The 13,285-nt window shown below is 37.7% G+C and overlaps 1 protein-coding gene across 2 annotated transcripts; it reads left to right on the top strand.

Annotated features, from left to right (window-relative positions):
- Positions 1-3,465: 3,465 nt before the first annotated feature.
- On the top strand, positions 3,466-13,273 carry lnpk (lunapark, ER junction formation factor). Of its 2 annotated transcripts, XM_067512780.1 has the most exons (16): positions 3,466-3,579; positions 4,643-4,714; positions 5,167-5,208; positions 5,619-5,669; positions 5,754-5,890; positions 6,008-6,066; positions 6,486-6,526; positions 6,722-6,805; positions 6,897-6,945; positions 7,089-7,205; positions 7,397-7,489; positions 7,721-7,826; positions 8,073-8,143; positions 8,306-8,476; positions 9,396-9,485; positions 10,757-13,273. In XM_067512780.1, the coding sequence occupies exons 2-16, from the start codon at positions 4,688-4,690 to the stop codon at positions 10,945-10,947; spliced, it is 1,329 nt and encodes a 442-aa protein (XP_067368881.1). In that variant the 5' UTR covers positions 3,466-3,579; positions 4,643-4,687; the 3' UTR covers positions 10,948-13,273. The 2 variants fall into 2 exon arrangements, with proteins under 2 accessions (XP_067368881.1, XP_067368890.1); XM_067512789.1 differs by lacking the exon at positions 9,396-9,485.
- Positions 13,274-13,285: the final 12 nt, after the last annotated feature.

The raw sequence follows: 13,285 nt of genomic DNA, 5'->3' as shown, positions 1-13,285 counted from the left end.
ATCAATAACTTCAATCAATCTAATCCTGCAACTTAACCCAAAGCAGGATACTGCAACCAGAGTGTTTCTGTCTATTCCAGTGTTTAAGCACTAAATTATAACAATGAACAAAGCAAATGTGTTACGTCTATGCTTATAAATCATCATATATCACTTTTACATTTTGGAAGTCCTTAAATGTATGCATTAGTATGTCTAATTTAAAGGCCTTTTAGCAGGAGAAAGTGGGAAGGAAACGGCACTGTCTTGGAAAAATCATTTATTTCGACCAATTTCTTAAATGTTCTCCTGTATTATTTTATAAAGGTCATATATAGTTAATTACTGAAGCACACCACTGCTGCTTATGTTTTCCACTCCAGAGAACACATGATGGCCTCCAGTAAATATGTGACTGCCTGTATGGTTTGTTTGTAGACGATCTATCGAGTAGAATAAACTTTTTAAATCGACATAGAAGTAAGCTGACAGTGAGAGCATGAGGGGAATAAATCCACGTCATTTTCACGCTGGCAGAATGAATGAATAAATGAAGGCCAGCGTCAAGCGCTGGTGTGAAAACCATTTTTGCAGCTCGCTGCATCTGAATCGATCCACAAATAGGATTTAGACCCAAGGTGCTTCTGCACACGGGTGCATGTGAACTTAGAAAACCAACGGTTTGATTATGGAATCAAATAGAGACGACACAATCTTTTTAATAAAAAACTGAACACTGATGGTTTTCCTGTAGTACAGTTTTTTTGCTTTGTTTTAGAAACATTTTAAAAGAAAAAGGACTAATAAAGCTATCATTATTAGGCCCTCTATGACTAGTATTATTTGTAGGCATACAGGGGCTAGGGAATCTTTTTCAAAAACTCCATTCACAATTAAGTCTAAAATCCTGAAATTCCTTTTCACGAAAGAACAGCAACAAATGTATTATTAAATTACCACAAACTATCCCTATGATAATGAGATTCGCATTCGTCTAAAAACTGTTCCGTTTATTTTAAAAAAGCAAATCGTTTTTATTATTTTATTTCAGCAGCCAGACATTAAAATTAAAAATTCAATTCAAATTGTTACATGTCATGGTTTAAAAAATAAAGAAAAAAGGAGGTGCGCATTTATAGAGGCGGTTTGGTGAGTGGAGGCCAAACGAAAAATAGAGACATGATGAATGGTGGAAATTTTGAATAAATGAATAGCAAAATACACTGTGCGGACCTGTTTTAATAAATCCATGAAGTCAGCACAGTAATGGAGGTTTATGTTGTTAGTCGGGTGACAGACCAAATCCTCTGGCTGTGTGTGAACATGGCTATTCCCCTGTACGTAGACTAAGTGTGTTTGTGACCGACCGACACTGACCGTCAAGTCCACTAAAAGGTCAGCCCCCCCCCCCAAGTCGAAAGTGTCTTTGAACCACGTGTCATCAATCTCGGAATGTGCAGTCAATAAAGGAGAGCAAAAGGTGACGTGCAGGCCTTCTCTGACGGGGGGAGATGTAAACCCCTTCACTATCAAACTATGGATCTGACCACAGCTACAGTGACATGGATTTATGTGTAAATTCAGACCTAATGGGCTTTGAGACTGCACAAAAAAAAAAAAAAACAGATTTGCGTCAGCTTTAGATGTGTGTACAACCAGCGGATGGATCACAAAGGTAAAGGATTTTGCACAAATTTTCCCCCATGTTTCTATTTTTCATTCATTTTTTTTTTTTTTGAGAATGTTACTGCAGAACACAGTAACATTTACTGTGGGATTTATTGTAGCCACATGTTCTAGTCTAATCTAATCTAATGTAAATCTACTCCACATGCGCAAATAAGAAGGCACATGCACATATATTTAGTTTCATGCACAGAAACTTATATTAATACTTTATAGCATTTTATTTTGTCAGACGTGATGTGATTACTGATTAGTGTTTTGCAACCATCAGTCTTTGCCAAACGCATTGTGTGTGTGTGTGTGTGTTTGTGTGTGTCCAATGTCCAAGTAGAGTAAGGAGAGCTGGGAAATTTTCATTGGTGTTTTATTTATTACAGGTTAATGAATCGGAAATGACATCAGCATCAGTATTAGTCATCAGCTATAGGCTAATATATATATATATATGTATATATATATATATATATATATAGAGAGAGAGAGAGAGAGAGAGAAGGGGGGGAGAGAGTTTTATTAGGCCCATAACTCTTCAGACTCTGGAGGAAGTTGGATGCACTAGAGCTGAAGGCCAAATCTCTGAGCACTGCATGCAGCCTAATCTGAAACAGCTCAGCTGGGAGTTAAGACGCTGCTGCTGAATATTAGAGAGATGCCACAGTTTCAGAACATTTTCTGAAGTGGAGACACCAAACATACAGTAGTACATCTGTGTGATGGCCTTAGTTTGTTGGTGTTTTTGACGCACGTGTATCATTCAGCCAGATGGGTTTTTTTTTTTCAAATAAATACCCTTTACTGGATTGTGCAAAAGGACAATTATTTGAGAGAGGACATGAAGATAGTTGGTATGAGAGAAGAGGATGAAGGAAACAGGGTTAGATGGAGGCACATAATTCGCTGTGGCGACCCCTGAAAGGGAACAGCCGAAAGGAAAAGAATTGAGAGGTTCTGCTGGGGAAAGGTACAGGCAGATTTACAGGCAACCCATGGTCTAAAAGTTATTGTCAGAATAGGCTAATAGAAATAAAATGAAATTGATAGTATGTAATTAAATTATGATCTTGATTGAAAAGTATGTAATCCAAATAAGTGGCAACACTGGAAGTAATCGCATTATGACAGAATTCTATTATGAATTGTTTTAAACGAGCGGTTTTACATTCTTCTCTGTCCTACTGATCTTAAATTAATTACAGCATATAATGATGAAGAGCACATGGGATTGCGACATCTAGTGGTCACACTTTGACTTAGAGTTTAAAATGAAAGAGCATGTTATTTACAGTGGTGCGAGAAGTAACCTATTCTATTCAAATGTTTTACTTAGCCTAAGTAAAAGTACCAATATCACTAAAAATACAGAGTTTTAAGAAACAAAACATTAAATTAAAATAAGAGAACAGAACTAGTCAGCATACCTAACTTAAGGTATCAGAAGAACTCATTGGGCAGAGTAGCATCTTGTTGTATTTTTTATCCATCCATTCATTATCTGTAACCGCTTATCTCGTTCAGGTCATTGGGGGCCTGGAGCTTAATCCAGTGTCACTGTCACTGGGTGGGCCATTGTTGTATCTTGTTTTATGATATATTTTTTAATAAATTATAAATATTTACTTCTTTTGATACTAAATTTGGTTAAAGTTAAGCTTCCTTTTACACTCACAAAAGATAAGATAATGTAAAAGAGAATGCATGTATCTATTCTAGTGTTTATTCTTAGTAAATTTCCTGAATTGACAAGAAAACCAAAAAGACTACAACGCAAAGGACTTTGGGAAATCAATCAACCTCTGCCCCGTGTTACGTCACCCATGGGTTATGTCTGTTACGTGTGCACGCCGCGCCAAACTGTCGCTTGAGCTATCAGGTGAACTGAACGGTTGGCTTCTTCGACGCTGACCTGACAAAATTGTAAGTATCGATTTGATCTAGATAATGTGAAGTTGAAATGGTCTAAAGAAAATGTTTGAATGCTGCTCAACAAACGGCAGTATTACAATTGCTTTAGCTGTTTGTTACATTAGCATTAATTTAAATATGTAAATAAATAAGTATAGAATACATTTTTTGTTACTTAGTTCAATGGCTACTGGCCTTTGTATCTGGCACCGTGATAAATAACGTTAACGTTACTGTTGCTAACGGTGTAGCGTTACAATGTCCAGTATTTACTGGACCCGCTAACAATTAACATTAGCTTCATTTGCTCTCGATGTTGTAGCGTGGAAGCAGTGGCCAAGCCTTTTACCTCCCTAGCTTGTTAAGACTGCAAATTTAGAGATGTGCACCTTTTTAAAGACTATATTAGCACGGCGTTACTTTAAGTAAATGTAAAGGACACAACTCGTAGCACAACATTTAGCCTCTGTAAATCAACAAAAGCCTAACTTCCCGTTGAATGTTATGCCATTAAGCGTTTGAGGCTATTCATGACTGCGAATAAATTATGTCTAGGTTGTGTTCTGCTGACTCATATCACGACAGAGGCTGTACAGTTCTTGGTACCTTCCTCATTGTCTCATATCAAAACCGGGATAGGATGATGGCAGTTAAATGATTGAGTCCATGTTTCGACCGGACCTATACAGTCAAAGTCTACACGTGGATGTTCGCACAGTGACCTGTAAGAGTCTGCTGTGCTTTATAACGGTTGGTTTTGGCCGAGTAGAATAAACGCAGGCTCGTGTGTGTGAGACAACGAATAATGTCGTTGCATATGAAGGAGCCTGTGTCCTGGTGGGCTCTGTTGTTGCTGTGCAGCCCCATGCTGGATTTATTATATAAGGAAAGTCTTTAAATCTTTAAGTTGTGGACATGCATGACAATCACTACTATTCGTGTGCAGTTGTAACAAAAACCTTAAGCTCAATCCTGTGTCGCTTCTATGTTATAGTGTAAAATAGAGCTCACTGTGGTGTAATCTGCATAATATGCTGAAGAGTGTTTTGTTTAACAGAAGCTTTCTGTTCCATAGTGAACCAGAAGCCTGAAAGAGGGGAGACTCCTGTAATTTACAGATATGGGGGCTCTGATATCACGATGGAAGGTAAGTGTGTCTTGTCAACATCGGATAGCTTTAAAAATACATTTCATTGTATGTCCCAAAAACGTATTTCTGAACATGGATTCATAAAAGATCTTTTTCTTCTGTTCTACTTAAATGATTGCAGTAGTTGAGAGAATTTCAGTGTGACACGCTGAGCCCTGTGCCCGAGCAAGATGAATTTCATACTCTATTTTTAGACATACTAGAAAAGTCACAGGGAAATGGCAAGAGACCCACAGAGAGTGAGGAAAAGAGAGTGAGTGATTGAAAGTGCAACCTCCGTCTTTAAACTCTCTCAGTTAGACAGAGGAGGAGGTTTAAGAGAAATGTGTGATTTTCTTTTATTTATTACTTGTTTACTGACATATCAATTTGTTTTCATCAGAGAAGGCCTGTGTAAGTTGATTTAATGAACCTGATGATTGTTTTTTTGATATCTACCCTTAACCCAGACAAAGCCAACCACAGTCGAACAGCTGGAGAACCTGGACAAGGTACTGATGAAATATTCTGTCAGCTTGTATGCACTCACACAATTCTTAAAGCATAGAAATGTGTAGCCTTATGTCCAGTTTGCCCTTCGAGGTTTCATATGAGGATTTACGGTCACCCAGAAGTTTTATAGCATTATCACTGAAAAAGGGGATGGCCACAGAAGAACATGATGGTGAAATTTTTTGATTTGTGTTGCTTTCCGTGTATCCAGCCAACAGAATTAATCTTACTTCACAAGAAAATTCAGTAGCTTTACTGAAAGTGGGATGTGGCATTTACTTCACAGACCTGAAACTAAAGCTCGATTTAAACTCCTAGCAGATGTTGAACAACAGACAGTTGGGTATCCCTAAATAAAATCAAAAAGCTACTGGAAAATAAATTGTTAATTTCCATGTTTCTTTTTAAGGAAATTAAAGAACTTGAGGAGTTCAGTGCAAAAAACCAACGTCTGCAAAAGGTAAAGTTGGCAAAACAACATTGTGGCAATATATTTTTTTTATTGTTGTGTCTTCTTAATTGGAGTGTTTTTGTGTGTCGGCAGTTATGGGTTGCCCGGTTGCTTTTGTACTCATCAGTCCTGTACCTGTTGACCTCTCTGATTGTGTACTGCCTGTACCTACCTGAAGAATGGCTCCAGAGACTAGCCATGGCCCTTCCTTTCTTTATATTCCCTGTGTTGTAAGTGTCGATGCTTTTTGTATTCATTCACAGCATTCCTCAAGATACATTAAAATTTTATTAGCTGTGGTAAAGTACATTTCTGTCTTGGACTCCATTTTTCTTTCTCTTTCAAAGGGTATGGCTCATCAGAAAGTTGCTAATTTTCCTCTTTTCCAAACGCACTGAGAGAAACAGTAAGTTTTCTCTCCAACTCCAATTTTAGGCTTTTGTTATCTTTAGTACATAAGAAATTAAATTTTAACTGTATGAGCTTACTCAACACATCGTTGTTTTATTTGCAGTAACTGACAAACTTTTTATAGAAGTAAATTCTTTTGCTATTTAATACTTGGAATAGCAACATTTAGCTCCTCACAAAGAGCTGTGATGTAATGTGCTCACATATTTGTTTGACAAGCACCAAAAATTGTAAGTGAAGATACCAATAACTGTAGTTTAATAAATTAATACAAAGTCATTAGCTGATAATATATTAGCTATACTCCATTTACATAGATTATTGATATCTTGTATTGCAGAGCATAATTGTGTGGAAATGATGTTTTGTGTAAATAAAGTTAATACTCACAAATTTTTACTGCCTCTTTTGTAGATGAAAAACTACACGATTTAAAGGCCGGCAAGAAAAAGATAGTAAGTCTCAGTTAAAATTTTATCTAAGTATTTTTGTATTGGCTGGTTTGAAGATGGTATGAATGTTGAAATGAAAATATCCACTGTAATATTTCTCATAGTAACATGTAATGTCCCTTCTAAATATTTAGGTTTTGCTCCAGGAGAATCATCCTGACCTTTTTTTTTTTTCTTTTTGTTTTTTTGTGTTTTCAGCTCGAGGAAGTGATGGAAACTGAGACGTACAAAAATGCCAAACTCATTCTGGAACGCTTTGATCCAGATGCTAAGAAGAAAGCTGTGAGTGTTAACGTCATATTTATTCAGTTTTGAATGACCCCCCCCAAACACACACACACTTTTAATCAATTTGTTTGCTGTAATGTTATAGGAGCTGGAATCAACTCCACTGCGTCAAGAGACCCCCAGACCAGGACAAGGTATGACACCTAGCAGAAAGATAAAGCATCAGTGAGTTGTACTGCTAGTACAGCTGCTAGACTAAGGCTAAAAAATGTTATATCTTGTCACAAGAGAGTAAAAATAAATGGACAGATGCAAAAGATTTTTGGCTCCTCTGCAGAGATTCGACAAAGAGGGGTTGCAATGAGACCCACGCCGATGGGCACACCAGCTGGCATGACAATGACTCCCCTACCTGCAGCAAGGGCCCCACTGGGACTGGGAGTAACACCCGTGGGTAAGGAGAGACGCAGTGATACTATGTGATAAGTATGGTTGTGGGTTTTGATGTTTCAACAAAGAATTAAATCTGTCTGTCTGAGGTGACTGGAATGAACAACTCTAGCTGCCTTTGACTTAGTTTGTGTAGATATTTGTTTGTGCCTTTATTTCATATTGCTCTCCTACAACCCCCTATCCCTGTCTCAGCTCCAGGAGGACCACCAGAGAGAGCTGGTATGTCTACCCCAGTTCACCAGGGTGCAGTACCCAGGACCCCCTACTCACCTGTACCCAGTGTAGGTAGGTTGAATTGTCATTGAGTCTTGGTACAAATGCTTGTATGTGTGTAGCTGGTCTCATTTGGGTTTTGTAACTCCCATTTACCTTACGTAGGCACCAGTAATCAAGGTGTATTGTACAGAGGCAAATAGTGCCCAGGCTGTTGAGACCTAGAAAATGTGTAAACCTTTATGAACTTGAGTCTTTTCAAAATCACACATTATAGTCTGTCTGTGTGAACTGTCTTGGTAGGCCTACACCCTACAGGTCCTCCATTAGCAAGACCGATTCTGCCCAAAGACCGGGGAGCTATGGACCGAGTCATTGAGTACCTGGTTGGAGATGGACCACAGAACAGGTGAAAACCTCCTTTTAGATAAAACACCTTTCAAAAAAGTAGCTTGTAACTTGCTCTTAAGCTCAGATTTTACACAAGCAAGTGTTGTTTAGTCAGCCATTGGTGTCTGTACCATTAATAGGAATGGAATGCCGCAGCAGTAATTCATACCTGTAGCCATTGAAAAATGTTTGAGACTAGACTAAACATCCTATTATTCTTGTGTCAAACAGTGTTTTTTCCTCCATTGTGTCATCCTACCTGTAGATATGCTCTGATCTGCCAGCAGTGTTTTTCACATAATGGCATGGCCCTAAAAGAAGAGTATGAATATCTAGGTAAGACAAGAAGGACATTGCTGCCTAAATGAAGATGAACTTAAGTGGCTTTTAAACATTCCTGAAACTCAGTAATGCATATTGGCTTTATTACCCAGATACAACAGAACTTTCCCAACCTTTTTCACTTCTTCTCTTATTTTTTCTCTCTCTGCCTTTTAGCATTTCGTTGTGCATATTGCTACTTCCTGAATCCAGCCAGAAAGACGCGCCCTCAAGCTCCCAGGCTTCCAGAGTTCAGCTACGAAAGGAGGCTGAGAGCAGAATCCCGTTCACCTGCAATGACACCACGTTCTGGAACAGACACAGAGGAGAGTGCGCCCCCTTCTGGAGGTACTGAAATGCATAGATACACAGCATAACGCACACAACCAGGAACACCAATAAAGACCATAGGGACTTCTTAATATGCTTTTCTCTGTACTTGTGTTCTTGCAGACTTGTGAAATGGCATTAGTGAAAGCTTGTTGGGTTTGAAGTCAGAAAACAGTCAAAGACTAATGCCAAAGAGTGGGTATAAAACCACATCTGTCCGGGCAGACATTGTAGAAATGTATATTAAAGGTTAGTTAGGCCTGGACGTGTGAATAAAAGTAATAATGACAACTAAGGCTAAAGGCCCACACACTAAACCAAGCATCTCAATGAAACGAATAAATCTTAGAACATTTAGTTGGGTTTAGTTAGCTATATCTCTGAAGACCTGCATATGGACACACAGTCATACTCCAACTGATCTGTGCATCTTAATGTTACTCACACCTAACCACTCATATTAGATGTTTCTTAGTACAATGCTCCAGTTGACCATCTCCATTTGTTTTTTGTTTGATTCCTTTCCTGTCTTTTTATTGATGCCAACTTCTAATCCTTTTTTTAAGTTGTTAGGGAGAAAGAGCTGGCAGATGTGAGACACCGCCAACTTCAAATATCACCATCCTCTTTGCGACTGGAAGCGATAAATTTCAGTTACTTTTAAGTTGCCAATCCTCTCATTGACTATTTTACTAGAGGAAATCATAAAAAAACTGAATCCTGTTGCAGATCTGGTTTTTGTCTCGAGCAGAGAAATTCTTATCATGGCGATGCAGTATGATCTAACCAGTAACCAAACCAGTTAGAGAAATTCAACCATATTTCTGTCACAGACTCATATTTCAGTTTAGTCTCTCCTTTTCCCGAAGTTCCACAGCACATATGTAGTGTAGCATTACAGCCACCAGTGGGTTTAACAGTGTGATCTTGCCTCTAGCCAAGGGTACAACACCATGGAATTTGGTCCACAGTTTCAAGATCCAGCTGAGTCCAAAGAACCCACAGAACCATCCTCTGCAGAGTCCAGGTTCCCTAGCCCCTCCTCTCCCTGCACTGTCTCATCTGGCTTATTTTAAACTGATTTTGTAGATTTAATTACCCAAGAATGGGCCAGTTGTCTTGGCTGCAGAATCCATAGCAATGTAGAATGCAGCCCATTGCCTCTTCCTGAATTAAATGCTCTAATCAAACTAAACTCATGATGGGTTTTAGTAGTTACTGGATATCATATACCAGACTTGGGTCAAAGAGTGTTTGTAAATACATTTGGAGGATTAAGATTCATCCTGAAATGTTTAGAACTTAACAGAGAACTCTTAAAATGTTATTCTTCCATTGGCAACCGGTCTATTATCCTCTGAATTGTTTAAATTTGACTTGCTTGACCCAGATCTGGTCTGCACTCAGTGTACAGAATATTTAGACCACCTCCCTGATTGGTTTGATGATTTACTCTCCATTATACATAGCTGATGTCTAATTTATCCTACCAAACTTAACATATTTTAAAAATGTCTTATTCTGTTCTAATTAATCAATTTGTTTCTGTTCAGATCATTTAATGTAAAATCATAAGCACGTCCAATATTTTGTGCACAATGTGTTTTTTTTTTTTGTTTTGTTTTTTTGTTCATTTAACACCCCCATTTGTATTGGATATATATTTTAGGGGAGCCTAGGTGAGGTTAATATAAAATTACAGATGGTAATCCCACCGATGGCACATATTCAGGTATGATTAGTGCCTAATCCCTTTCACCTTGTAATTAAACCTCTAAAGTCCATCTCTATAAGCCCCTTGTATTTTCTAAGCGTATTTCTGAACTTTTGAGCACAGAGACCTGCAGATTTAGATATTTAGTCAGTACGTAAGTAAGAAAGTGATGTTTGTTGTAAGAATATTTAAGTAGAACTCTCCTGGAATATTTATCTTATCCTAATGGGTTTCCATTCTTCTTTTATGCCACAGCCTGGGCTTAAGTTATTTTCTTTGTAATGGAAACATCTTAGTGTGCAACAAAATGCATGTGGATTATAAATTAAATTTCATTTGGCTTAATGGACTTTGCTTTTGTTGAACAGCTTTCAGTTGTAATTGCATGGGAGGAGGGAGATTTAAAGGGATGTCAGTAAAACAACTTTCTTCGATCTTTCACTGATTTTAACTCCCAACAAAAAATTGTTTCTTGTACAATTCACATTATTTCAGATTCTCCCTCTTTCTATCACACAAGCCTAGATTTTTACCTCCTTGTTTATTGATTATGTGCACATCTTACTTACATGTCTTCTCCTCAGATGAAAAAGAAATGGGAGAGGAGGAAGGACCCATTAAAGAAACAGAGAGTGAGAGCAAATCAGAGGAGCAGTTGCCACCACAGCAGCTGCAGCAGCAGGAGGAAGAGACAGAATTGGTTCAGGAGCAGGAGACAGAGATGGAACCAAAGCAAAGTGACACTCCCTGTGAAACAGAATCTCAGTCATTGTAATTGCAGGGAGGCCAGAAGAGGACCAAGGACTTCTGATGACTGTGCAGACAAAGCACTTGTACTTGCCATGACAGACAGGTGGCATTTTAAAGCAATATGGGCAGACAAGGATTGCCAGCAACATTAATTTAATATCCTTCTTCCTGCACCCATAAAATCAATGCAACATTGATATCAAAATGTTACACTCATCATGTTAAAAAGAAAGCTTGTCCAACAATATTGCCTAAAATTATGCCAGTATGTCTTGGCCTTTACAGATTGCTGGTTGACCTGAAATGTGTCAGATTGACGATTGTAGTTCTAATCCAGAGGCTGTGTCCCGCTAGAGTAGTTGGCTAGTGATACTGCTCCAAATGTAACTGACTTTATGTAATTGTTTATGATTTAGATTTTTTTTTTTTTATTATTTTTTTAATAAGCAGTTGGCTGCTGGTTTGTTTTTTTTTTTTTTAGATACAACTGCAGGGTCACAAATTGTTAGCCCTAATCTAAATTCCTGACCCTAAATTCATTGTTTGTTTTGTTTTTTTATTCAGTCCTGTGTCTGTATATTTTGATGTATCAGATTTATCATGATACAAATTTAAGTATATTACATACTTATTTAAATTCGTTATTTATAGTTTTTTGGGGTAAAAAGTTCACTCTGGTCTGTGAGAAAGCAACAGTAACAAACTTCTTAACAAACTTGTGTGTTTACAATATATGAAAAGAAGCATATTATTCATTTTCAGGGTTTTACTTTTTTCTTTCCCCTCTGGTTTTGATCCGCAAAACAGGCTTCTAGCCTTATACCAAAAACCTAGTAAAACTTTATTATACTCACATTTGGTCAAACACTGATGCATGTAAACGTTTTATCATGCTGCTTAATTTCAAAATGTTTTAACAGTTTTCTCTGGCAGGTGGTTTATGGGATATGAGCAGATGTCCAGAAAACTACAGCTTTCATATGTAAACACAGCTAATGATTTCCTTGCTGGTTGAACAAAGAGTTTCTACGAACAAAGATGCTGAAGTTGAAGGCTAAAATAGAGGAATAGGCCTGTACTTGTATATCCAGTTGAGGTCAACTGGGATGACACTGACCAGAGAAACCAATTACTGACAGTTTTGTTTACCATTTAAGCTAAGAATTATCTGACTTTTCTGATGTTAAATATCCAACTTTGTAGTTGGAAATTGGCAGAATGGAGCTAAATCTGCTAATTTATTTCTATATATCTCTATTAGGTAATTGCCCATCGTTGTTTGTTGTTTGGCCAATGCACTTGCTTTATCTGAATCTGCTGACTTCATTTGCACTGAGATTGTCTTTGTATTTATTTGGCCATATTGTGTTCTTAATCCATAGCCCAGGTATTGCTGCACAATCGCCATTGTACTGTCTCAGCCACTGAAAAGTATAGTCTGGCTTGGTTCTGCCTAGCCTCTAGATTTCAGAAGATTCTGAAGTGTTTTGTTCTTTGAGCTTATGTAAATTTCAAGTGTTTTAAATGTGTACACCTGCAGTAGATGCCTGGTGCCATCACAATGTGTGCCTTAGTTGCTGTATAGTTTTTAGTTTACAGTGTTATCTGAACCATGAATAGCTAATGTAACATTAAAATTAAGAAAGATCCTTTGATTAGGACTAGCACATAATGTTTACAATCTATTCTATTAGAATGGAACCAGAAGAAAGAGTGTCTATGCAAATGTAAATGTGTAACCTGTGTTAGAAGTGGGCAAAATGTTGTGAGGCTGAGATGACATTTGATTATATTTTATGTGTTTAGTTTCTGATTATTACACTCGGTTCCTGTGTATGTGTTTCCAGTTAATTGTTGACCTTTTTAGAACCATGCACCAATCCCTAATTGTTTGGCCAAACCTTTTGCCATATGTCTGGGAGAGACCACTCTTTGAATTGAAAGACATCTGACTCCACACCTTGATCACAGCTTGACTTTTCGATTTTGTCCCATTATTTCCTTAAACCAGGCACCTGTGTCCAACATTTGCAGAATGTTGCATCATGGTACCTGTACTCCAACTTGTTGATTTCTAATTAGCTGAAGGCTACCACTACTAACAAGCTTTTTATCCACAGTTAAATGTGGTAGTGATCAAAGAGTGGTAAAAATTTAATAAGAGAAGCTGTCACCTGAATATTTTAAAACCTTTTCAGAACATCAAGTTGTCCCTGACACTGATGTGTGTAACACCTGCTGACTTTGTAAGGTTTTTTGTTTTGTGTTCTGCTAGATTTATAAGGTACATTTTGCCAATGCTGGTTAGGTATCTGCATGACACGCCTATTAAAGTTTTTCACCAAAAATGGAAGGCAATTGTG

Source organism: Channa argus, chromosome 1 (assembly GCF_033026475.1).
Source record: "Channa argus isolate prfri chromosome 1, Channa argus male v1.0, whole genome shotgun sequence".
Lineage (NCBI taxonomy): Eukaryota > Metazoa > Chordata > Actinopteri > Anabantiformes > Channidae > Channa > Channa argus.
The sequence above is the reverse complement of the archived record's forward strand: the minus strand, read 5'-3'. Positions and strand labels throughout refer to the sequence as shown.

Bases quoted from the DNA above. Each gene is read 5' to 3' on its own strand.
- lnpk (XM_067512780.1), top strand. From the start codon at position 4,688: ATGGGGGCTCTGATATCACGATGGAAG. The intron at 6,527-6,721 runs GTAAGTCTCAGT...TTGTGTTTTCAG, and splicing joins AGGCCGGCAAGAAAAAGATA to CTCGAGGAAGTGATGGAAAC. The intron at 9,486-10,756 runs GTTCCCTAGCCC...TCTTCTCCTCAG, and splicing joins CCATCCTCTGCAGAGTCCAG to ATGAAAAAGAAATGGGAGAG.